The sequence below is a fragment of the Mustela lutreola genome, chromosome 1 (assembly GCF_030435805.1).
Source record: "Mustela lutreola isolate mMusLut2 chromosome 1, mMusLut2.pri, whole genome shotgun sequence".
NCBI classification, from domain to species: Eukaryota; Metazoa; Chordata; class Mammalia; order Carnivora; family Mustelidae; genus Mustela; species Mustela lutreola.
The window spans coordinates 227,533,149-227,557,732 of record NC_081290.1 but is presented as its reverse complement, the minus strand read 5'-3'; the positions used below and the strand labels follow the sequence as shown (position 1 = coordinate 227,557,732).

The following is a 24,584-nucleotide window of genomic DNA, read 5'->3' as shown; positions in this document are numbered from 1 at the left end:
TCTCCCTCACTCTTCTCCTCTCTGCCTTTCTAACAGATCAGGAATCTCCCTGGATAGAAATCATTTGTTTCTGTGCCTGTCTTCCCCAATGGGTACTGTCAGACAGGAAAATGGGCTCAGATCTGTGCCCCCAGGCCTTGGGAAATGGTGTCTACATCCTTAGATTAGAAATACAGGAGGGTGGGAACAGGGGAGGCTTACAGGATTGGGGACTGCACAGCCCCAAGGAGCAGTAGTCACATTGTATTCTATTCTTCTCTGTGAGTAGAATCTCCTAGAGGTGTGTGACTTGGTGGCTCTGAGCCTCTGCGTCAGACAGACTTGGTCTCAAATCTTAGCTCTGCCACTTTCTGCCTGCATTCCTTTGGGTTATTTAATCTCTGTGGGCCTCAGTGTCTTCACTTGTAAATGGGTGTTATGCTAATGAACTCTCAGACTGTTGTTAAGATTAAATGAGTTCATACAGGTAATGCTTGCGATGGTGACTGGCCAGTGGTAGCTGTTACTTGGCACTGGATTTTTAATGGCAGGATACATACTAGAGTTGAGCACCCGACTGTATTTGTATTATGGTGTAATTTTAAGGCAATGTGAAGAGACAGAAGAGCAGTACACTAGGAGACAAGAACCCTGGAAACAAGGGGTGTGTGTGTGTGTGTTTTCTGTTCTCAACCCCACCATGGTGGTCTGTCTTCTCATCTCTGCCTCAGGCCCATGCTGGTGGTACTCACTACATTTGGAGTGATTGGAGACAGAGGGGTCGCCAGGAGCCCATCTGGGCTGGCCAGGCTGCCTGGGGGGCAGAGGAACAGTGGCAGCCTTGGGCAGTGGCACTGCTGTGGGCTGGAGCCATGAGGCATTCCCTGTGGTGGGGGTGGTGGTTCAGTGCATGGGTTGTGGAGCCAACTGCCTACTGTCCCCCTTCAGCCTCTTCCTGGTTGTCTGAATTCTCTGGGCCTCTGCTTCCTCCCTGGACTAGTCACCCTGGGGTTGGCCTCACAAAGTACCACCGGCCAGGCAGCTTAAACAACAGAAGTGTATTTTTTCTCATACTTCTGGAGGTTAGAAGTCCAAAGTCAAGGTGTCGGCAAGGGTCGTCTTCTAAGGCCTCTCTCCTTGGCTTGCAAGTGGCAGACTTCTCCTTTGGGTCTTCACTGGGTCTTCCCTCCTGTTTCCCTCCGTGTCCAAATTTCCTCTTCTTACAAAGACACAAGTCCTGTTGGATTAGAGTCCACCCTAATGACCTCATTTGACTTTATTACTTCTTTGAAAACTCTCCAAATACAGTTACATTCTTAGGTATGAGAGGTTACAACTTCAACATGTGCATTTTGGGGGAGATATAATTCATCCCATAACACTCACCTATAAAATAGAGATTGAAAATTGTTCCTACCTCATAGTGCTCTGGTGAGGATTAAAAATACTCATGACAATAAAATACTTGGAATGTTGCTGGCTTCATGGTGTTAGCCCTTAATGTTGTTAGTCGTATTTCTTGGCAGTGAAAGGGGGTGCCCTATGCAGGACACTGGGGAAGGATGTGGGGAGAAGCAGGTCCAGCCCACAGGAAGCTGACCCAGCCCTGACACTGACCAGCTTTGTGGCCCTGGCCACTTTCCCTATTGGAGGGTGCCAAGAACAGAGCTCCGAGGAAAGTGAGCCTCCATGCTCCAAATAGCCCAGGGGAAAGAAACAGCACGCAGATCTGCAGTGACACTAGTCTGGGCAGCTCAGGTTGAACCTCAGTTTATCTAAGACAGTTTCAAGACACAAATTTATTTTATGTTCCACCACATAAGAATAAATGCTGCCAATTATAATTGTAAGATATTATCTACTGTCAAGTCCCATCCTGGTTTCAGGGATTCTGGAATTTGAAAAAATATGTCTTAGAAATGACGAGAGTGTGTCCCTTTCTTTGCTTTTGGCAACAAGGATCTGCCGAAGGGAAGCAGGCAAGGTCATTTGGCCTTCAGTCTCAGATTTTGGCTGTTGTTCAAGGTCAGATTTATGCAGGGAAGTAGGGTGGTGAGGCAGCATCCCAACTGAGGTACATCATTTGCTGCCCTAGTTAAACCCATGGCTGAGCAACAGATCTAAAAGGCTGCTTACATCCCACTTGAGATTTTGGCGGGCCTTATGAAATGAGCTCATGGTTCTGGAGCCCAGCAGATCTGAGGTATGGTTCCAAGGCTGTTTCCCCAAAAAAGAGGTTGAAAGAAGGGGCACCTGGGTGGCTCAGTGGGTTAAGCCTCTGCCTTCAGCTCAGGTCATGATCTCAGGGTCCTGGGATCGAGCCCTGCATTGGGCTCTCTGCTCAGCAGGGAGCTTGCTTCCCCCTCCCTCTCTGTCTACTTGTGATCTCGCTTTCTCTCTGTCAAATAAATAAATAAAATCTTAAAAAAAAAGAGGTTGAAAGAAGAAAGAGTCTGGTGTACAAAGAGGTGTTTGCTGAGCATGGCATGCACAACGTAGTGTACAGAGAGAGGGCTGGGAATCAGGTGTTCTGAGGTCCTCCCTGGCAATGTAACAGAGACAAGTCCCTCCACCACTCTGGACCTGTTTCCTCACAGGGAAAGCAGCAGAGTTCACTCATTCATTCAACAAACATGAACTGAGGAGCTCCCTTTGGAGGCAGTGTGCTGAAGGCTGAGTGTGAATATGGAGTGTGAGAAGCAGTCCCTACTTTTTTTTTTTTTTTTAAAGATTTTATTTATTTATTTGACAGACAGAGATCACAAGTAGGAAGAGAGGCAGGCAGAGAGAGAGAGAGGAGGAAGCAGGCTCCCTGCTGAGCAGAGAGCCCGATGTGGGACTCGATCCCAGGACCCTGAGATCATGACCTGAGCTGAAGGCAGAGGCTTAACCCACTGAGCCACCCAGGTGCCCGCAGTCCCTACTTTTTTTAGAAGAGTTCTGTCCAGTATGGAGCAAGGAGTACAGAGAGGAAGGAAAGAGGAGGGAACCAAGCATATTCTATGCATTTTCTCAATTAGTCCTAATAATCGCAGTAGGTAGGTAAATACAGGTATTTTTATTCTGGCTTGGTAGATGAAGTCATTGAGACAGAGAGAGGATGGTGCTTGCCAGGGTCACAGCACAGCCAAGATTTGGACTGGTCTGCTTGACTGAAGGCCAGTTCTTTCCTCTTTGCCTTTCATAGTCAGTTATGTTTCTTCCTAGCACAACACTCTCAGGTCCTGTGCCAGAAAAGAGACAATGAATGTCCATTCTGATAGTCCTCTCAGTAAGGGAGCCTGTTTCTCCACTTGGGAGTGATGATGGGCACACAGCCTGTCTAACCCACTTCTTCTTCAAAGGAGGTGAGGGTACCACGTTTCAGGGGAACGAGCTTCACTCTCACAAAAGCTTTCAGACTTCACTCAGGGGAGTGCCAGTAGGTGTGACATGCCATCTGAGTGACTTCACTTTGCCTTGTGGTTTTAGCCCCAGCAGCACTTAGTAGAGTCCATTGTTCCACACTGGAAAGTACAAAAATCCCAGGGGGGCTCCGTCATCAAGTATCATGTCACAGGATGAAAGGCTAGCAGAAGACACACAAGGCCAGTCCTGTGCCTGAAGCCCCCTTAAGCCCCATCAAGGGACTTGTGGTCTCTGCTTACATAGTTCTGGAGTGAGGAGGATCGTTTTTCTATCCAGCTTTGCCTAGAAGGGATGGCTAGCTGGTAGAGCTGAACTTCACCTTGCTGCATTTTGCCAAGAAAGCTTTCAGGCCAGGACAGTGAAGGTATTTGCCCAAGATCACCTAGAACATCAGTGGAAAAGCCTGGATCAGAGTCCTGGCACTTGGAAACCCAGTCCTGTTCTTGGCCTCACAGTGAGTAGACATAATCCTGAAGGAGGATTCAGACTGGGTTCTCTCTTCAACTTGGCCACTTACCTTGAATTAAATGACATTTAATTCAATAGCCAAGGGCCTACTATGTACCTGGCATGGCTTAAACCTGGTGTGGTCACAGGATAGTCATTTCCTCTCTCTTCACTTCAGTTTCCTTGTCTTTGAAAAAAGCCCCTCCTGTGCTGCTGTCTCAGAGAGTTCTGTGAAGATTAAGTGAGAAAAAGGAAGCAAAGTGCTTTATACCCTGGAAATGGTGTGTGCACTGGGGAGTTGTAGCTAAAGCTGGCCATCCCATTTGCGGCCCAGTCTGCCTTAGCACTGCCCACGATATTGGACTTTGTTTACTTGTCTCTCTCCCACTGTACTCTCCGCGGAGTTGGTGGGGGGATGTTTGGGTTCATCTTTGATTTCCCAGAGCCCCGACCTCGGTTTGGAATATCCATAAACTTAACAGAGTTTATGGATAAAAAGAACATGTGATGGTCCAATTCTCAGATCCATGGAGATGCCAACCAGAAGAGCACCGGAAGACCAGAGGAGGACGGGCTCAGTGGGAGGGTGGTGGAGGATGAGAATGGTGTCCACTGTGGATGGGGGCAGGGTTTGGGTCCCTGGAGAGGAGAGAGTGAGACACTCCAAGCAGTGAGAATGGCTTGGACAAAGGTCAGGTAATGGAAATACATGTGAATTATGCAGGGACAGTGAGAGAGTGGGCAGGTAAGACAGAAGTAAAAGATGAGGACAGAAAGATGGTAATGATGATGGTAATAAGAAATGTAGTAAATATACACTTATCTCTAGGCACTATTCAAAAAGCTATAGATGTATTCCTCATCGAACCCTTATAACAACCCTATGAGGTGGGCATTATTACCTCCACTTTACAGACAAGGAAACAGAGAGGTTAAGGATCTTGCCTAAGGTTACATAGCCATTAAGTGGCAACATCAAGATTTGATCCAGGCAGTCTAACTGCAGAATTTATGCTTTTTTTTTAAAAAAAATATATTTTTATTTGTTTGACAGAGAGATAGACAGAGAGAGAACACAAGCAGGGAGAGTGAGAAGCAGGCTTTCCGCTGAGCTGGGAGCCTGATGCAGTGCTGAATCCCAGGACCGAGGGATCATGACCGGAGCCGAAGATAGTCGCTTAACCGACTGAGCCACCTAGGTATCCCAGAATCTATGCACTTAAAGTAGGTTACAGCTTGTCTCTAAAAGGCTAGGAATTTTGGAATGTTTCTTAAGCTCTAGGAAAATGTTTGAGCAAGACTTTCGAGCAAGAGGGAGTTCGAGCCAGAGGAGACATCATGGGGTAAGAAAGTCTTATTTTGTGGGTGGCAGAGGTCCTTCAAGCATCTCTTGAGCACCTTCCGTGTGCTGGGCATTGGGGATAGAGAGAGCGAGATGGAGGCCCTGCCCTTCCATGCACGCCATTCTTGTGTTGGGGCAGGTTCCCTCTAGCTCTCCAGAGCCCACTGTGAGCATCTTTTTCTTGATGATCGGGGACATCACTTTGGTAATGAAATTGACTACAGTGAGAGTATTTGCACCATGGAAATTGGTCAATGCTACAAATCAGGGCTTTTCTCCAGGGGCTGGTTGATACATCTTGAGCAGCACAGTGCTGACCGGGAACACCTGCAGTGTGGTGGTAAGAGTCCTTACCCGATACAGGGCGGTACAAAGTGGGTTAGGACTAACTGCACAGTGAGCCAAGGAGGCCAGGCTTCTGTAGGGTGCTGAGGGATGAGCAGATGTTTGCTATGAAGACAGGGCAAGAAGGGACAGCTCAGAAAGAGGAGTGCCATGGCACAACATATTCATTCTAGAGTTCTGTGACAGGACACTCTGGATGTGAGGGAGCTTGGGAACCTATGAGGTCTCAAACAAAAGGGTGTTTATTAAACAAACCCAATATCTGATTTATGAAGTGAACTAATTGGGATTGGGGAGGGAGTACCCATGTCACAACACATTAACCTTTGTCTTTAGCTGGCAGGATCTTAGAGGATTTCCAATGTGACTCAACTGGGCCTTTACCCAAAACCTCAGTAAAAGGGAACCTAGGTTTTGGGGAGGGACCTGGCATGAGAATGGACTAGAACATTCTATGGCTGCCAGCTAACTGGGAAATGTTGACAAAAGCTTTGAAATGCCTTGTATATTGGGGTGGGAGGGCCAGGGAAGCTGGCGGGAAGTAGGACCAGGCTAAGTGAGGGTCACACACTTCCTGCCCAGAAATCAGAGCAAGAAAGCGGCACCACAAGGTTGTTGTGTTGTTTTTGTGTTGGATAGGGATCTGGGTGCTTATGGACTAATCAGTGAGCCTCTGGCTTCCAGAGGCCAAATTTTCTCCTCAGGACCCCCTTGGTCCTGTGCCCCAGACAGGGGTGAACATGGTATCAGACCATCTCCACGATTCTCTGCTTGATGCCACACTGTCCTGAAGGTTCTGAAGGAGACTGAGGTCACTGGGCTGTCTAGGCAAATGGAGCTGCCTGAGCCAGGACCCCCCAGGACCTGGAAAAAAGCCAGCCCCTCCCTTTGATGGGCTGGTTATTGAGGTTGTTTTGCTCTGCAAGATGATCACAGGGCCTCATTTCTCTGCCAACTGCCCCCATCAGCCCTGCAGCCCCCAGCCCAGGCAGACTCAGCCAACCCCTGCCCCAGCACCCCCACCCCAGACAGACTCAGGTAGTCAGTGCAGAGACCACAGGAAAGGGATGGGGTGGTTATTGAGGTATGTGAGGTGAGAAGCTGTCTCAGGCTGGCCTTGGCCCAGCCCCTAATTGTAGTAGCTGGTTTAGGAGTAATTTGTAAAAGAAAGCTGGACTTTTGGGGTGAACCAAGGGGCAGTTACAAAAGTGCTAGGTTTACAAAGTGGAGTGGCTTGTGAGGCTGTGTCGGGGACTGGGGGTGTGTGTGGGGGACAGGGAGCACCATGGCCACCTCTGCATAGGGAGCTCTGGCCTGAAGGCAGGAGAGACACAAGGCTTGCTCTTCATAAAAGGGCAAAGGGCTTTTCATGGCTCTGAGGGTGTGAGGTCATAGGAAGGTCACAGGAAGCAGTGCCCAGGGTGGTCTTCAAGCATGCCTTCCTTGGTGGCTGGCCTCAGGAAGTAGGAACACCAAGGGGCCTTAGGGTTCCCTCCGGCATCCCTTCTGACCATCCCTCTGCATGCTTGGCACCAGGCCTGAGGCAGGAACAGAGCTCACAAACTCCTGTGTGCCTGGAATTGTTCTTTAGTGGGAGCACAGCTGTTGGCTGTGCACAAAGTTAAACTGAGGCAGCTTGAGATGGCTGATTGCCATGAGATCTTGCTCAGAGCAGGGAAGGGCTCACAAGATGCACATCCCTGCCTCCCGGGGCACGCGCACACCAGCTCCCTGGTCCTTTGGGATGGTCTACCCGTACCACTGCGCGTTCTGTCTTTGGGGTGCAGCCAGGTGGCCATGCTTGCCGGAGAGACGTGCACAGTGAGCGTGCAGGGTGTGTACACCTGTTGCTCTGCCGGTGCTGGGGCTCTGTGCGGGGGCTCCATGCAGGGGCTCCCCTTCCTGCCTGCCTCCCAGATCTCTGCTCATGCTGTTTCCAGTGCCCATGGTACCCTGCTTAGCTGTCACCACCCAGCCTACGCTTAAAAGCCCAACTTGGCTGTTCAACAAGCCCTTAGTGAGAGCTGAGCTCGCTTTCCTCAAGTTCCCACAGCACATTTTGTGGTGCTCTAAGCCTTTTCCAGACTGAACTCATCTGTGGCCGTTTGCATCCTCAGGGCCCACAGACCAGGTGCTCTAGACAGGCCTGCTGAATCGTACTCTCGAGATGCTCCCTGCACGGCGGTGTGTCACGATCACTTCGCGAAGAAGCAGGCTTTTCCTAGGTGCCGGGCCTAGCTAGGAATTTTCACAGCCACCAGCTCATGTAAATCTCCTAACACTGGGAGGTGGGGTTGTTACCCTAGGAGGAAACAAATCAGAGTGGCCTGGTGACTGCTCCCAGGTCACACAGCAAGTGATGGAGCCAGAGTTCAGATTCGGGGGTCAGCTGGATACCAACCAGGGTTTTTTTTTTTTTTTTTTTTCCTTTTCTTTATAAGCAGACACAAAAGAGCAACGTCATTTATTGTGTATACTGTAGTCTCACATATATTATTTCGTTTGATCCTCACAACAGCCCTGTGAGGTAGGTAGAGTTATGTATTATTGTTATGCCCATTTCACAGACAAAGAAATGGAGGTGGCTCAGTGAGGTGAGTGACTTGCACAGTCACACAGCACATTAGTGGCTTTACAGGTCGTTTACTTTCTCTAACGTCGAGCTGTATGAATTAAGAAGCACCGAAAAGATGGAGAGAGAGACATTTTATGGAGGAAGAAGGGGCAAGCGGTGATTTATGAGATTTCTTCCTTAAATTGTTTTGTTGTGATCACAGCTTCTGCTGCCTGTTCTGATCCGGGTTCTTCTGAGTGACCTTTTTGAGTACCATTGGCCTGGTGGCCTGGGACAGTTGTCAGAGACTCCAGAGTCCCACTCTAGGTGGAAAAGGCCTTTATTTTGTAACAGAGGCAGCCCTGCCCACAGCCCAGCATACCATCTTCCTACTCCCAGGATATAACTATGGGAAGCCCCTTCTTCAGCCCATTTCCTGGGAGGGACTGTGTCACTAGGCTCCCCTAGTTCTGTCTGAAGGCCCCTGCCTAATGGGGAAGACTGTGGGACTTCCAAGGCCGTACTCCAGGGATGAATCATAATGGGCAGTTTTGAGGCTTGCACTGTTCATCACCTCCTGCGGACTGCTGGCTTGGTGTGTCTTGCCCAGGACCTTCCCCCAAGGGGGTCCCAGGGCTGGTTATGAGAGGAACAGTACCCCAGGGGAAGGCCACTTCTCTCAGAGTAGTGTCATAGGGGCTGGACACTTCCTCTTAGAGCAGGGCTATGGTTCAGCCCACTCCTGGGCTTCTTGCTGCACTTTGCCGAGCGAGCCCCTGGTCTCCTTCCTCTGGCAACACTTTGTTGGGGAGGCATCTTCATCCTCCAACAGGAAGTGGTCAAAAGCTATGTGGAGCCATGGCTGGTGAGAAGGTGGGTGGAATGGGGATCACAAACAAAATCATCATGAAATGGGGCTGCCTGACAAGGGATGGCCGGGGGCTGACCTTGGTTCTGAAGACAAATCCCAGGGGGGAGTCCTAATGCGAAGTAATAATATTGATAGGAGACAGGTCTGGCTTCTTAATAAGAGTGACTGTTTTGAAAGAGAAAGTACACATTTGGGAGAGAAGGAAGGTCTAGAACCAAAACTGGAAAACGGAAGTGGAAGGACAGATTTCGGTTTGTTGTAAGGAAGGGCTTTTTAATAGCGCTGGCTCAACCATAGCAGGGACTGCCCTGGGCATGACGAGCTTCCTGTTACTGGAAATATGCAAGCAGGGATATGTGAGGACTTGAAGGTGTTGGGGAGAGCATTCAGCCCCAAATGGCCTGGGGCATGCTGGGGGCCGGGGAGGACAAAGTGGCCACTGGATTATTTTCCAACCCTGAGAGTCCCTAATATTATTTGTGTAAAATGACCTATTTCAATGATACTTCAAATTCTTTGGAGGAAAGGATTACAAAAGTCACATTAACAGTCTATGTTACGAAAGGCCTTTCATTGCATTGGCTCCAGATACTTTAAAATCTTCACAGGGACAGCAGCTCATTTCTGAAGTGAGAAGTCCCCAAACGTCTACATTTGGCCCAGTTAAGAGGGACAGCCTTATCCTCTGAACCCGGCCTGGACACTCACTCTGCTAGGCCGTGCCACAGCTCCAATCTCTCCCCGCCACAGTGGAGGCCAAAAACGCAGCTCTGAAATCTCACTTCCAAGCTGGCCCAACCTGGCTGTCCCTGAGCAAACAAGTCCAAGGTTCCAGGTGCATCCTTGGGACAGAGGAGCAGGCGGCATGGGACTCTCAGGTGACTTAACGTCCTGGGGACCTGGTGGGACCCCTTCACCAGGGGCTCCTTTCATAGACGGCTTGGGGAGGCACTGCCTAATGGTACAGAGAGAGCCGGTGCCTGTGAAGAACCCGCCATTCCTCTGTAGCCAGCAAGCCCTCCTGTGGCCTTTTGGACACACTGGCAGACACTTCGCTTGTCATGACCAACTGCCCATCTCTAGCTCCAAGTGGCAAGGAAAAGGTGGCTCCATGGAGAGGACACATGGATTCGTACAGGGAGACTGCATTGTGGGGGGAATCAAGTCCTGCTACGTGATTAATACAGGTTAGTGTAGCGCCCTGGCTCCCACCACTGGCGAGACACTCTCCAAGATCTTGGCTGACACGGAGCTTCTTGGGAGCCCCCCTCCAGTGCTGCTGGGGTCCTTTTATCTATACCGTATTAATCGAATAATCTTATTATTCATAAAATCCACGGCATGTGGGTGAGAAGAATCGATGCAGAAGCCGTCACTCAGGGCGATTTTCAGCACCTCTTCCACAAAGACCTGGAAGCTGTTGATCTGCTTGTTGGCTGGCACCACCCAGAGCCTCTTGAGGTTCTGCTTGGTATACTCCTCCTCTGGGAGGCCCTCCACATTGGCCACCCAGTCCAGAGTCAGGTGGTTGGGGTCCTGCAAGTGGCTGGTGATGGAGGAGAGATTGCCATTGGAGCAGTAGAAGAGCTTGGAGCCCAGGAGCTTGAGGAAGAGGCAAGAGGTACTGAAGATGTTGGCGTTGAAGACCTCCATGCTGGACGAGGAGAGGCTGTAGATCTGAGGGGCCTCGCGCACAGTGAAGTGGACCGTCTGCACCCGCTGGTTCAGGGTGATGTTGAGCATGGCGTTCTTCTCGGCCTTGGAGAGCTCCACCTCCTTCTCCTGCAGGGCCTCAATGAGGGGCTGTACCTGGTAGAAGTCAGCCTCCCTTCGGAGCAGGCCCATCTCCTGGAAGTCCTCCGGCAAGTCCAAGTGGGAGGTGCGCAGGAAGTTGAGGATGTAGCGGAAAACTTTGCCGTCGCGGTCGATGAAGCAGTTGCCCTGGCTGTCCCTCTTGGTGGGCATCTTCCCACTGAACATGGCGCCCAGCATGGAGTCGGGGAAGCTGGTCAAGGTTGCCAGTGAGGTTGTGTAGAGCTTCCCCCCAACATTCAGTGTGATGGGGTCAGACATGGCAGGAGGCCGCGATGCTGGAAAATAGTCCTGGGCAGGGAGAAAAGTGAGGAATTACCCAACCCTATCTGGGGTCTTGGTCTGTCAGGGCTGGTATGAAAGAATACCATAGACCGATTGGCTTAAGCATTTATCTCTCCCAGTTCTGGAGGCTGGAAAGCCCAAGATTAAGGTATAGGCTGATTTGGTGTCTGGTAAGGGCCATGTTCTTGCTGTGTCCTTGTGTAAGAGAAGGGGCAAAAGAGGTCTCTGGAGTCTCTTTTATAAAGGCACTAATCCTGTTCATGAGAACTTAACCCTCATAGCCTAATCACTTCCCAAAGGTCCCACCTCCTCATACTATCACACTGGAGATGAGGAGCTCAACAGAGGAGCTGGGGGACACAAGCATTTAGTCCCTAACATCTATGTATGCATAGTGCTCAACTCCTTATTGTAGATCAAGCTTACAGTCCTAGAGGTTGGAGCGAATTAATACTTAATAGACAAATGGATGGGTGATAATTACTACACCATCTAAAACATATTAGGTTCACTAGGGAGTTTAAAAAAAAAAAAAAGCATGGGTCCTGCCCTCCAGAGATTACTGTAATTGGTCTTTAATATCCCAGCACTGGTATTTTTTTAAAAGCATCCTTGGTAATTCTGAATGTTCAGTAAAGACCAGAGAACCACTGTTCTAAGGAATGAAAGAAAACGTGCTTGGACCGGATGCTCTGTTACCTGCTCATACAGAAATTTATTAAAATAATGTCATACATATTTTGACATAGAAAATACCACCATCCATGCCTATCACGCAGATGAAGAACACTGCCAGAATTCACTCCCCATGCTGAGAGAGGTGAAGGAACATGCCGGGATTCAAACCCAGGTCCCTTTATATGACAAGAGAAAAAATATGTAAATGCTTACTAGCCAAACACTGGTACATTCTAAGTACTTAAAAAATGCTCTGAGATTTGTCTTCAAGCCCAGGACTCTCACTGCTGTACCAATGATGCCTTCTTATTATTTTTCTATCCCAACACATTTATAACGACTGGCCATGATTAGTGCCATTTCTGTCTATCTCTCAGGCCTCGGCTCTCTGGACTCTGACACCCTTTCTTGGACTCTCACCCTCCTGTAACCTTCCTATGAAGATGCTCTTGGCTCCTGGTGGCCTGCCCTTGCCCAACATGATAGCACCATAGCCTCCTCTGACACCTTCAAGTTTCAGTGCAAATGTCGGTCTCTGCACTGAGCACTCTTTACCCAATCCTTAATAAAGCTCCCTTCCCCTGCCATCTTGCAACTTCCAGCGTCTAAGGCTGGTGAGTCTCCTGCAACCTGAAGTCTTGGAATCTAACTTTTCTTTAAGATTCTAGAAGGCAGGGGATGTCTGCTCTCAGCTTCTCACATGATACTTTCCAAGATCCTACCTGTGGAACAGATTAAGCAATCCTTCCCTGATGCTGGGCCCGAGGGGTGCAAAGAAATGGACCCTGACTGCCCTCGAGAAGAGCCCAGCTGGCGAGGACACCAAGACAAGACAGGTGCAGTGACAAGGCGAATGGACCCAGAGCTATGCGAGTAGGTCAGTAATGAATCCTGGCATGCTTACTATCCAGATAGGAAAACAGAGGTCTGAGGCAGGACTTCCCTCAAAGTCACCCGGCAAGGGTACTGAGCAGGCCAGAGCACTCCTCACCCTCACCGTGCCTGCATTCTGAGGCTGGCTCCACCAAGACCCCCTTACTCCAGGTGGTGGAGACTCTTGCCAGAAGATGGAGGCAATGCTGGAGAGAGCTGCCCCACCCAACTGTCTGCGGGGGTCGCCTCATGATTCCTTTTCCATCTCATAGGGCACGCTGATACTGCAGAAAGGCATCAACCATCTGGAGTGCCTGAAGAGAAACAAGCCATGATGAAGTTGCAAAATCGGCAGCAGAAGCCTGGAGCAGATGGGCTGCGAGACAGTGGGGAAGTCCAACAGAAGAGGTGGGGCGAGGGGCTGAGGGAGGGGTGCCTGCTGTGCGGAGACCTGCAGCTGCGGGGAGGGGCCTTGGCTCAGGGTTGAGTCTGGTCAGTTCGCTCTCCAGAGGGCCCAGGCAGGAGATGGACCCAGGGGCCAGGGCCACCCCCTTCCTCATTCCAAAATCTCCCTTTCTTTCTAGAAGGTAATTTGCATATTTCAGTTTTCAATCTCACGCCTTGATTTAAGGCCCAGGCTCAGCTCCATGGAAAGAGTAGACTCAGGCATCAGAGAGGCTGGGCTGTCTTTCCTGACAGTTCTGTGGGCCCGTATGTCCTGTACATTAGTGCTGAAGAGCTCAGAGCGCTGGGGTGGGGAGACAGTCAGTAGCCACAGGGCCTGTCTGGGGGCTCTTGGGTGGGACCCAAACTCCTCTTTCTCTGCAAAAGCAGCAGAGGCTGGTTGGATGCCAGGTTTCCTGACCACCGCTGGCCCCAGTCTAGGGTGCTCTCGGTGGTATTCTCTGCATGCCCACAAGTCACAGAGCTCCTCCAAGTGCCCGTTTTCTAGGGGCAGCACCACTGTGTCCACTATCACACAAGTGCGGGCCCCATGAACACACACGCATGTGTAGAAGGCACCATTACATATGAAGACAGAACTGGCCACCTCTGGGATGCTAAGAAGCCTCATGAGTCTGCTTTGTGGTCAGGTGGAGATGAGCCACCCTTACTGAGCTACAGCCCCCTGGGTGTACTCAGCGGTCTCCTTGACATCTCCACCTGGATGTCCCATGGATGCCAGGAAGCCCAACGAGGAATTCCTCTTCCCCCAGACCCACAGTGAACTCTTCTCAGCCACCCAAATGCCTGAGCCCAAGACCTGGGAGGTAGCTCTGACTCCCCATCCCTAAAGATTTTCTCACTCTGTCCTTGAACCCATCTCTACAGCTACTCCCAGAGCTCTGACCACGCTGCCACTTTCCTTCCATCCTCATTGGGCGCCCTGCTTTCTTTCTGTCCACCTTCCATTTCGGTCTTCCCGAAGCACGACCGCCCACCCACATCACCTTCCGCTTCCAAGCTCACCTCCAGCCCCTCCCCCACACTCTGCTCAGGTCCTCCAGACACTCTGCACACATCCTCCCGCTGTCACCCACCCCACCTTTGCTGTTCCTACACCACCCTTCTTGCCTTATCTGCTGTCACCCTTTAAGGCCCACCTACGAGTCACTGCCTCTGTAAGGCTGTTCCCAGATCTCCACTAGGTTCACAGCTCTACTCTTGGGGCTTCCTGGCCCTTTGCACAGTACCCCTGGCAGCGCCCACCAATCCATTCTGTTATGATCATGGCCCTTCTCCCTGGCTTTATCAAGATGCAGACCACTGGACATCCACATGCAAAAAAAGAACCTTGACCCACATCTTAGACCATGTAGGAAAAAATAATTCCAAACAGATCATAGGTCTAAATGTAAAATCTTTTGAAAACTTGAAAACTCCAGAAGAAAACCTTTGTGACTTTGAGTTAGGCAAAGACTTCTTGGCTGGGACCCAAAAGGCACAAACCATAAAAAAAAAAAAAACGGACAAATGAGGCTTCATCCGAAGGAAAAATTTCATTTCAAATGACACTGTTAAGAAAATGAAAATAGGGGCACCTGGGTGGCTCAGTGGGTTAAGCCTCTGCCTTCGGCTCAGGTCATGGTCTCAGGGTCCTGGGATAGAGCCTTGCATTGGGTTCTCTGCTCAGCAGGGAGCCCGCTTCCCCCTCTCTCTGCCTGCCTCTCTGCCTACTTGTGATCTCTCTCTCTCTGTGTCAAATAAATAAAATCTGAAAAAAAAAAAAAAAGAAAATGAAAATAAGATGAACTGGGAGAAAATATTTGCAGAACACAGACTTGATAAAGGACTGTTATCCAGAATACATAAAGCACTGTCAAAACTCAGAAAACACGCAACCCAATAAAAAACCAGGCAGACAATCTTCTTCAGCAAAGAAGACACAGACAAATAATCACATGAAAAATACCCAAAAGCAGTAGTCATGAGAGACACAAATATTAAAACCACAATTACATACCATTATATACTTATTAAAATGGCTCCAATAAAAAAATGTGACAGTACCAAATGCTGCTGACTGCCCAGAGCAACAGACACAATGGGTGTTGCTGGTGAGAAGGCAACAGGGTATAACCATTGTGGAAGGCAGTCTGGTGTCTGTTTCCATGTGACCCAGCAATCCCACTCCTAGTTAGGTGCCCAGAGAAATGAAGACGTATGTCCATGCAAAAACCTATCCCTGGAGAATGCTTGAGCCCCACGCTGGGCTCCCTGCTCAGCAGGGAAGCTTGCGTCTCCCTCTCCACTCCCCCAGCATGGGGCTCAATACCAGGACCCTGGGATCATGACCTGAGCTGAAGACAGACGCTTAATGACTGAGCCACCCAGATGCCCCTACACTCACTAGCTTTTTTTTTTTTTTTTTTTGATTTATTTATTTATTTATTTGACAGGCAGAGATTACAAGTAGGCTGAGAGGCAGGCAGAGAGAGAGAAGGAGGAAGCAGGCTCCCCGCCGAGCAGAGAGCCCGATGCGGGGCTCGATCCCAGGACTCTGTGACCATGACCTGAGCCGAAGGCAGAGGCTTTAACCCACTGAGCCACACAGGCGCCCCACACTCACTAGCTTTAAACATTCTTATAGCAACCCTAAAAGTAAGCATCACTCTCCATTTGCAGACAGGAAAGTGGGACACAGAGAGACTGGTGACTTGCTCAGGACACACAGCCAGCTAGTAGAGAACTCATCCTTGGCCCACTCAGGCTGCAAAGAATTCTAATAGTGACCAAAGGCCGTAATAGCTTCAGATACGTTTGAGAATCTCCAAAACAGCCCTAGAAACATTGCCCTGTGGCTTACTTGGCAAGATAGCTACTGAGTGCATGCCTCCTGCTTTCACTGCATGAGGAGCTTCATGTAACACTTGGTAGCACTTTATTTATTTGTAATAAAAATATACAGAGAAGCACAGACAATGATACTATTGTGTTAAATGCTGGACAGGCATCTGTTCAGCTGATGTCTTCACAAGCACCCTGTGAGACAGCGACTGTTATTACCTTCATTTGACAGATGAGGAAACCGAGGCTTAGAAAGTTTAAGAGACAGTGGAGGAGCTGGGACCTGAATCCAGTTCTGTGTGGGTCCAACACCTCTGATCATTCCTCCTTCCCATCGCCAGCTCTCAACATGAGAGAGGCACACTCCCTTATTCTCAGTCCAGACCAGACTGTAGGGTCTTTGGATGGCTAGTCTGCTGCCAGCCTGGGCTCTGTCCAATCCCATCAAAGGACATGGGGACAGGACTTGAGGATGGCCCAGGGTGCCTCCATGGCTGACAAAGGGCAAGTCCACTGAGAGACCCAAGCTATTCTATTTCATCAGCAGCAGATGATGTCTAATGGCAAAGCAGTGGAACACAAAAGCCGTGTTTTTCTTCTTCTTTTTTTTTTTTTTTTTTTTAAAGATTTTATTTATTTATCATAGAGAGAGAGGGAGAGCAGCGAGCGAGCACAGGCAGACAGAATGGCAGGCAGAGGCAGAGGAAGAAGCAGGCAGGCTCCCTGCCGAGCAAGGAGCCCAATGTGGGACTTGATCCCAGGACGCCAGGATCATGACCTGAGCCGAAGGCAGCTGCCCAACCAACTGAGCCACCCAGGCGTCCCAAAAGCCGTGTTCTTCAAAGCCAGATTAGAAAAGATGGATGAGGGCGCCTGGGTGGCTCAGTGGGTTGGGCCGCTGCCTTCGGCTCAGGTCATGATCTCAGAGTCCTGGGATCGAGTCCCACATCGGGCTCCCTGCTCAGCGGAGAGCCTGCTTCCCTCTCTCTCTCTTTGCCTGCCTCTCCATCTACTTGTGATTTCTCTCTGTCAAATAAATAAATAAAGTCTTTAAAAAAAAAAAAAAAAAAAAAAAAAAAAGAAAAGATGGATGAGAGGGACACCTGGGAGGCCCAGCTGGTTAAGTGTCTACCTCAGCTCAGCTCATGATCTCAGGGTCCTGGGATAGAGCTCCAGATCAGGCTCCTTGCTCGGTGGGGGCCTGTTTCTCCTTCTCCCTCTGTCCCAGCCCCGACTTGTGCTCTCTTCTTGGCACTCTCTCTCTCAAATAAATAAATAAAATCTTAAAAAAAAAAAAAAAAAAGACGGATGAGAATGCAAACTGAACCATGAAATAGAGAAAAGAAACCACATTGCTGCTTCTGAATGGGTAATTTTTTCTGAAGCAGGAGGCTTTCCAAGTCTGCCTCTCGACTTGAAAAGAACCAAGAAAAAGATCGGCCTTATTTCCCTTTTGCAGAAAACGACTGGTGTCAAACAGGAAATTATGCCCGGCTAATCGTCAGACCATATGACTGGACTGGGAAGGCCAGGGGGGTCTGGGGACTTGCAATTGCTGCTGGAATTCTGTCCTTCCTCAAATGGGTCTGTGGCCCAAATGAGAGGGATTCCGGAGGCCCAGCCTGATGCCATGTAAAGCACAATTCCAGTCTGGGGCCTGAAAATTACCTGGGTGGAACCTCTACCTTTCTGTGCCATAGAAAATGTAATTCTTTGAGAGCAGATGTCCTATAAGGAAGGGCAGCTAATACATTGCTCTAGAGTCCTACTTTAAAACTCTGTCCTGGGGGCGCCCAGGTGGCTCAGATGGTTAAGCATCTGCCTGTGGCTCAGGTCACAATCTCTAGGTCCTGGGATCAAGTCCCATGTCAGGCACCCAGCTCAGTGGGGAGTCTGCTTCTCCCTCTCCCTCTCCCCCTGCTTATACTCTGTCTCTCTCTCTCTAATAAGTAAATAAATCTTAAAAAAAAATAAATAAGGCTCTGTCCTGGCACCCACCTGTCCCTGCAGTGCTCCTGAAGGACACAGCATTAGCTGTGTACCATACCTGTACTAGGTGTTACACATATTAGTTCATTTAAGCCCCGTAATGCTCCTTCAAGGAAAGTATTATCTCCCAACTTTACAGATGAGAACCTCAGGTTCTAAGAGGGAGGGAACTTGCCCATATAGTGGCAGAGCCAGGGTCCAAGTCGAGGCCTGTCTAATGGCAAAGTCTGGGCTGTGAACAAAGGCCATTGGAGAGATCTGGCACTCGTGCCCCTCCAAACTCTTATCAGGTGCTCTACACCTGCCTTCTCTATTCGATTCTGACCTACATAAAGACCAGGGTAGGGGCGCCTGGGTGGCTCAGTGGGTTAAAGCCTCTGCCTTCAGCTCAGGTAATGATCCCAGGGTCCTGGGATCGAGAGACCCTAATCGGGCTCTCTGCTCAGCAGGAAGCCTGCTTCCTCCTCTCTCTCTGCCTACCCCTGCCCCACCCCGCCTGCCTCTCTGCCTACTTGTGATCTGTCAAATAAATAAATAAAATCTTAAAAAAAAAAAAAAAAAGACCAGGGTATAGAGAATCAGCATTTCCTGAGAACCAAGTGCATGCCCAGAGCTATGTGAGGCATTTTCCTATAGCTTCCTTCATTAAATTACCACACTGATGCTGTGAGGTAGGTATGAATATCATCCCAACTTTTAGGGTTATAAAACTGAAACACAGAGTAGTGAAGACAGTTACTTAAGATCACACAGCCGGAGGCAGCAAAGCTAGAATTCCACATGAGGTCTCTCTCTAAAACTTGTGCCCCTTCCAGTAATACAAGCCATAATATTTTATTTGGGAGCATAACAGGATTTGAATGGACACATATAATACTTCGGAGATGAAATATCTTGAAGTTGTTCTAAAATTAACTACAGTTGTTATGTTATCCTTATCCAAACCCAATAGTATTTTTTTCCCAAAAATTTAGATTAACTACCACTCTGGAAAACAGTATGGAGGTTCCTTAAAAAGTTGAAAATAGAGCTACTCTATGACCCAGCAATTGGGGTATTTACCCCAAAGATAGCAAATGTAGTGATGATCCAAAGTGGCACCTGTACCCCAATGTTTACAGCAAGAAGGTCCACAATTAATCAAACTACGGAAAGAGCCCAGATGTCCACTGACAGATAAATGGATAAAGAAAATGTAATACACTACCCACACACACACACACACACACACACACTGGAATACTACTCAGCCGTCAAAAAATCAAATCTTGGGGCACCTGGGTGGCTCAGTCAGTTAAGCAACTGCCTTCAGTTCAGGTCACAATCCGGGGTCCTGGGATTTAGCCCCATATTGGGCTCTCTGCTCAGTGGTAAGCCTGCTTCTCCCTCTCCTTCTGCCGGCTGGTCTGCCTACTTGGGTGCGCTTGCTCTCTCCCTCCCTCTCTCTCTCTCAAATAAATAAATAAAGTCTTAAACAAAAAAAATCTTGCCATCTGCAATGACGTGGTTGGAACTAGAGGGTACTATACTAAGTGAAGTAAGTCGGTCAGAGAAAGACAATTATCATATGATCTTACTGATATGTGGAATTTAAGAAACAAAACAGGATCATTGGGGAAGAGAGGAAAAAACAAAACAAGATGAAATCAGAGGGAGAAAAACCATGAGACTCTTAAACTGAGGGTTGCTGGAGGAGAGGTGGGGAGGGAGGATGGGGTAACTGGGTGATGGACATTAAGGAGGGCACGTGATATAAGAAGCACTGGGTATTATGTAAGACTGATGAATTGCAGACCTCTACCTCTGAAACCAAACTATATGTTAATTATTTGAATTTATGTAAAAAGATTAAAATCTTACTTTGATAAAACTGACGAGTATAACCTGAAAGAATAATTACTTTAAATGCTAGTTAAGATAATTAGTAACTACTAGTAAAGCATTAACTAGGACTATAAACCAACATTTCAAACTGTGGTATTAAAACAATAAAGAAGAGGAACTTTGTATTACATGTGTTGAAAAGACTAATGAGCAACTAAAAAAATATATATATATATATTTTTTTAGTTGCTCATATATATTGAGCCTTACAACAGTAACTCTGGGACCCTGGCAGGACAGATCACATTATTTTTATTTCACTAACACAGAGAAAAGAAATCCCTGGCCCAGGTATTCATATACATTCTTGATTTCTGAGTCATGACCTGGAGGAGGTTCTGGGCTTGGACATTCCTCAGAGAACCACTCCTTTGGAGGCAGCCAGGCTTCTTCTCTAATATGGGTCTTGAGCAAGAGAGTGAACCCAACCGCAGGGGTTTTAGCCAATAGTCTGCATATACTCATGGAGTCCTGGAAGAGGCGTGGGCTTTCTGCGCGATTTCCTATACTACTGCCACGGACCTTCAATGACACTACTTGCTGTGCAATCTATTCCTACTACAGAGTGAAGACCAGTTGCAACAGCAGTGAATCTACTGATAATCACTTCTCTACCCACCCATTCATCCATTCATCATTTCTTCGCTCTGCTCACTCAAAGAGCCTAGAAATGATAGTCCAGTAGCACTGAGCACACCTGGCCCCAGATCTTGGTTTCTAAATGTTACCTCCTACAAAAAGAAATCAGGGTTTCCTGGGGGACATTGAGGATTCCAGGACTTTGACGGAAAAAGTGCAAGGTGAGCCTGGAACAGCTCTTACCAGATAACAAGCAATCAAAGATTAATGAGATCCTGTCAGAAGAACACAGGAGATCTTAAAAGTTTTCAAAAAAAGAAAAAAACCCACCCATTTTTGTAACTATTTGTTGTGGTGGATGGTAACTAAACCTATCATGGTAATCATGTACCAATATATACATTTACCAAATCATTATATGTGATTTATATCTCAATCAAGACAAAATACAACACAACAGAGAGGCTGGCCTGAAGGGACTCTCCTTGGCCAAACTTGCAATAATCTGAGTACCAAAAAAGGTTAATGATGATAATGGGCTACATTACACACTGAAGTAAAAAAAGAACGAGTCTATGTCATTCCAAAAAGAAAAAAGACAGGGAGAGGAGACTAAGAAAGACACACATACAGAGAAAGAAATTATTCTATTAACAAAGAATATCAGTCAATAAATATAGAAAGAATGGCACAATTAGAAAATCACCATTTGCAACCCTCAGTGTTGCAATTCGGGCAAGGATCATGGATGTAGTGAAAGGTACAGGGAACACACATTTTGATAATTCTCAAAGAATCACTCCAAAGACTAATTACAAGGGGAAAAATTACAGAGATGGGGAGATTAGGCAGTTGTGACCTTAACCAACAATCAAATTTAGCACTGATGGACAGTATGACCCTGATATCATAGGCTTTCTGATGTGATATAATACAGCACATCACAGCCAGTAAGTTTAAACACCTGCTGTATGCTGAGCCTGTATACAGCATTGTGAAAGAAAAAAACAAACCTGAATCTGATCATTGATAAAATCAAGCACAAATTTACAAAGGTTGAGGAGGCTCTTTCTAGATTAAATGAGATACTTAAAGAGACAGAATGTGATGCATGAATCTTGACTACATCTGGTAAAAGAAAAATACACAAGATGTTTTTTAGCAGTTGGGGAAATTTGAGTATCTACTATTTATTAGATAATATTGACTTCTTTCAAATTTTCTTAGGTATGAGAATGGTATTATGGTCATGTCGGAGAATTCTAGAATTCTAGAATTCTTGTATAGGATACAAGCTGAAGAATTTAGGGGACAGGTGTCAAGATGTCTGTAACTTTTAAGTAGTTCAGCCAAAAGGTGTGTGTGTGTGTTTGTGGATAAAAGCAAAATCAGCAAAGGGTGAACTGGTGCAGCTAGGTGAAAGGCCATTCTTTATAAACTTTTCTGTAGCCTTGAAGGTTCTAAAAATATTTTTATTTTGAAAGTGGGAAGAAAAGAATGCTTCCCTCATGGGACTACAGACATAAAATTCCAGTCAGAGTGCCCAACCCGAATAAACAGCCAGGTTCAGGAAACAGTTTTTATGAATACTCCCAAGAAACGTTTAAATCTGGTCATGTTCTTCTCCATGTACCGCTGTGCTTTGGAGAATGAGGTAGCCAACCAGAGCAAAGCTAAAAGAGCCCACAGTTGGTGGTGGAGATAGAATTTAAACCTGAGTGGTCTCTCTCCATAGAACCACCACTCACAGAAAGCACAGCACGAGGCCTGCCTGCCACTGTGCTGGGATTCAGGCTGGGAGAAGATGGCTGGCTGTTCAGGCCTTGCTTCCCCTGCCTCCTCCTGAATCCCGAGTCTCCACTACTACAGAAAGAAACTCCTGTTACAGCTCACCGAGAATGTTCACAAGATGGGCCCATTCTGGGCCTCCGAAATGTTGTGGCTGGGCAAAAAGAACTAGAGGGCTTTGGCATCATCTGGGCCTGTGTTCGAATCAGGCTCTGCCACTTCATTAACTGTGTGGGCCTGGGCCAATTCCCGGAAAGATGGGAGTGCGACTACAGCAGTCATGATAATGGCTGACATTTCTGAGCAGTTATTCCTATGCTAGGCATTTTATGTCTATTGATTCCATAAACGAAGTAGCTAGTATTACCAGCCCTACTTTAGAGACCAACCGTGTCAAGCCCTCTCCTATCTCTGCAATTTGGTACCTGCCATCCCCTCGGCCTGCACTTTGAAGGAAAATCCCATTCATCTACCAGGACGTTCAGCTGGAATTCCTTCCTTCCTTCTCTACATCTCCAGATTATTTTATTTTCACCCTTACCAAAGTCTGCTTTACCTAAGTTAGGTGGTTGCCTGACCATCCTGTTGGGGCTGGGATCTCCCCTCTCTGTATCCCCTGAAGCAGGCAGAGTAGGGGAAGGGAAAAAAATTTCTTTCTCTGCTTAGTTAGATCCATTTTCCTCAACCCAGACTGACATCTACCCGGGGTGGGGGGGCACGGTTATTACCATTTTCTGAATTTTAAAATACTTATATTTTAAAACACTTTTTTGAAGTTTCAGTTTGGAATCTAAGGCAAGGCCCAGGTGACCAAGTGGAAGTCAGTGTAGGAATTCCCACCGTGTAGGAGATAGATTGAACATGGCTGGGTAAATTTCAAGGGTGATAATACTCACTGAGTAACGTGTCTCCCAGTGAAACCAGATAAGAGTCCTCTCCCCCATGCTCCCCTCAATTCATCAAGATAAGAACTGGCTCACAGCCCTGGGGACTGTATAGGAGCTCTGCCCTTTACCTCCCCTTCCTGGCCTCCCCATACCCAACAGCTGTATCTTCAGCCCTGTTTTGCCCAGTTTATATCTCTAAGAAGCCCACAGGCTGCTCCATTACCCCACACCCCACACTGTAGAGGGAAAAGGTGCCATCTACACTCAGGTGACAAGGAACCTGCAATGAGCTGCCCAGTAGGGTACAGCATAGGGAAAGATGAGCTGGAGGAGGGTAGACACCTCACCTGCCAATCTGACTTGACCATTGGCACAACAGAGTATTCTCTTACCTGGTGCACACTCCCAACTGCCACTACCATCCCCCATCCTCTTCCAGCTTACTCTTCAGCTTACTCTCAGGCTTCCTTTTGTGGTTTTCCTCAGGCACAAGCACACTCTATTTCAACCACTCTCTTCCTTATGGCCTTCCTGCTTCTTGCAACAGTTATAATTTATACAATTCAAATGCATCTCCTCATTACATCCTCACAATATCCACAGGAGGGTCGCCTTACAGATTGGCATTCAAAAGGGTTGAAGCTGGTCCTGTCACACAACCTGCACAGGGCGACATCTAAACTTTTGGTATTTCCCTGCCATTCACTCCAGAGTAAACCTCTGCCTCCTTGAACTGAAGGAAATAAAGCAGAGTTTTTGGAGTAAGGAGTCCTGGGTGGTTTTGGGCAAGTTACTTTATTTCTCTTTACTCCTGTAAACAGATACGGTGATGCCTCTACAGTGAATGAGAGTTGAATGAGATCACGTGTGTGACGCACTGAGTTCAAGAGTGGGCTCTTTATTTCTATTACAAGGGAAGGAAAGTGTTCTGTGCATTCACGGGTGTTTGCCCACTTGGGCAACCTGGTACCCAAACCGTATCAGCGCGTGGCCGACCCTTGGCTTTCCAAGGCCGTGAAGGATCCTTTGATCTTTGTGTCTCCACCCCACCTTCTCCAGTGCTTTTTGGCCCATTCCTACCAGTCCAACCTGGCTTGGCTTGCTTTATCAGCTTTCTCAGCCCTCACTCCCCAGCCCGGGCCACCCGCTTCTGCGACCTCATCCGAGCTCTTCTCCTCACCTAGAGACTCCGCCCCTCCTTGCCCCACCCACCAGACTCCTCCCACAGTCTCGACCCTCTTTATCCGGGCTTTTCCAACCTTCCCCATCCATCCAGACTTCTTCCACCAGCTCCGCCCCCTCTCCCCAATTATCGCCCCCCCACCCCGCCAGCCTCTGGCGTTGCCATCCCCATTGCACAGATGAGAATGGCGAGGCTAGGGAAGGTGAGATGACCTCGCATAGTAGGACAGGCGCCAGGTGGGCCCGCGTCCCTTCACCGACTGTCTCTGAGCCCCGCGTCCCCCGCCGCGCCGCACCCACCTCCAGCCCTCGCTCTGCAGCCTCCCCTCCGCGGGCGGCCGGCGCAGCTTTGCAAGGGGGGGAGGAGAGCCGGAGCCCAGCCCAGGGGCGTGG

General features: G+C 48.3%; 1 protein-coding gene across 2 annotated transcripts; it reads right to left on the bottom strand.

The window, feature by feature from the left end:
• Nucleotides 1-9,489: 9,489 nt before the first annotated feature.
• Nucleotides 9,490-24,577, bottom strand: KCTD21 (potassium channel tetramerization domain containing 21). Of its 2 annotated transcripts, none has more exons than XM_059187952.1 (2): nucleotides 24,492-24,577; nucleotides 9,490-11,049 (listed from the first exon to the last, which is right to left on the bottom strand). In XM_059187952.1, exon 2 carries the CDS (start codon nucleotides 11,017-11,019, stop codon nucleotides 10,237-10,239), a length of 783 nt encoding a protein of 260 aa, XP_059043935.1. In that variant the 5' UTR covers nucleotides 11,020-11,049; nucleotides 24,492-24,577; the 3' UTR covers nucleotides 9,490-10,236. The 2 variants fall into 2 exon arrangements, with proteins under 2 accessions (XP_059043935.1, XP_059043945.1); XM_059187962.1 differs by having other exon boundaries at nucleotides 24,449-24,555.
• Nucleotides 24,578-24,584: the final 7 nt, after the last annotated feature.

Coding starts and splice junctions, on each gene's coding strand:
- KCTD21 (XM_059187952.1), bottom strand. CDS start 11,019: ATGTCTGACCCCATCACACTGAATGTTGGGGGGAAGCTCTACACAACC.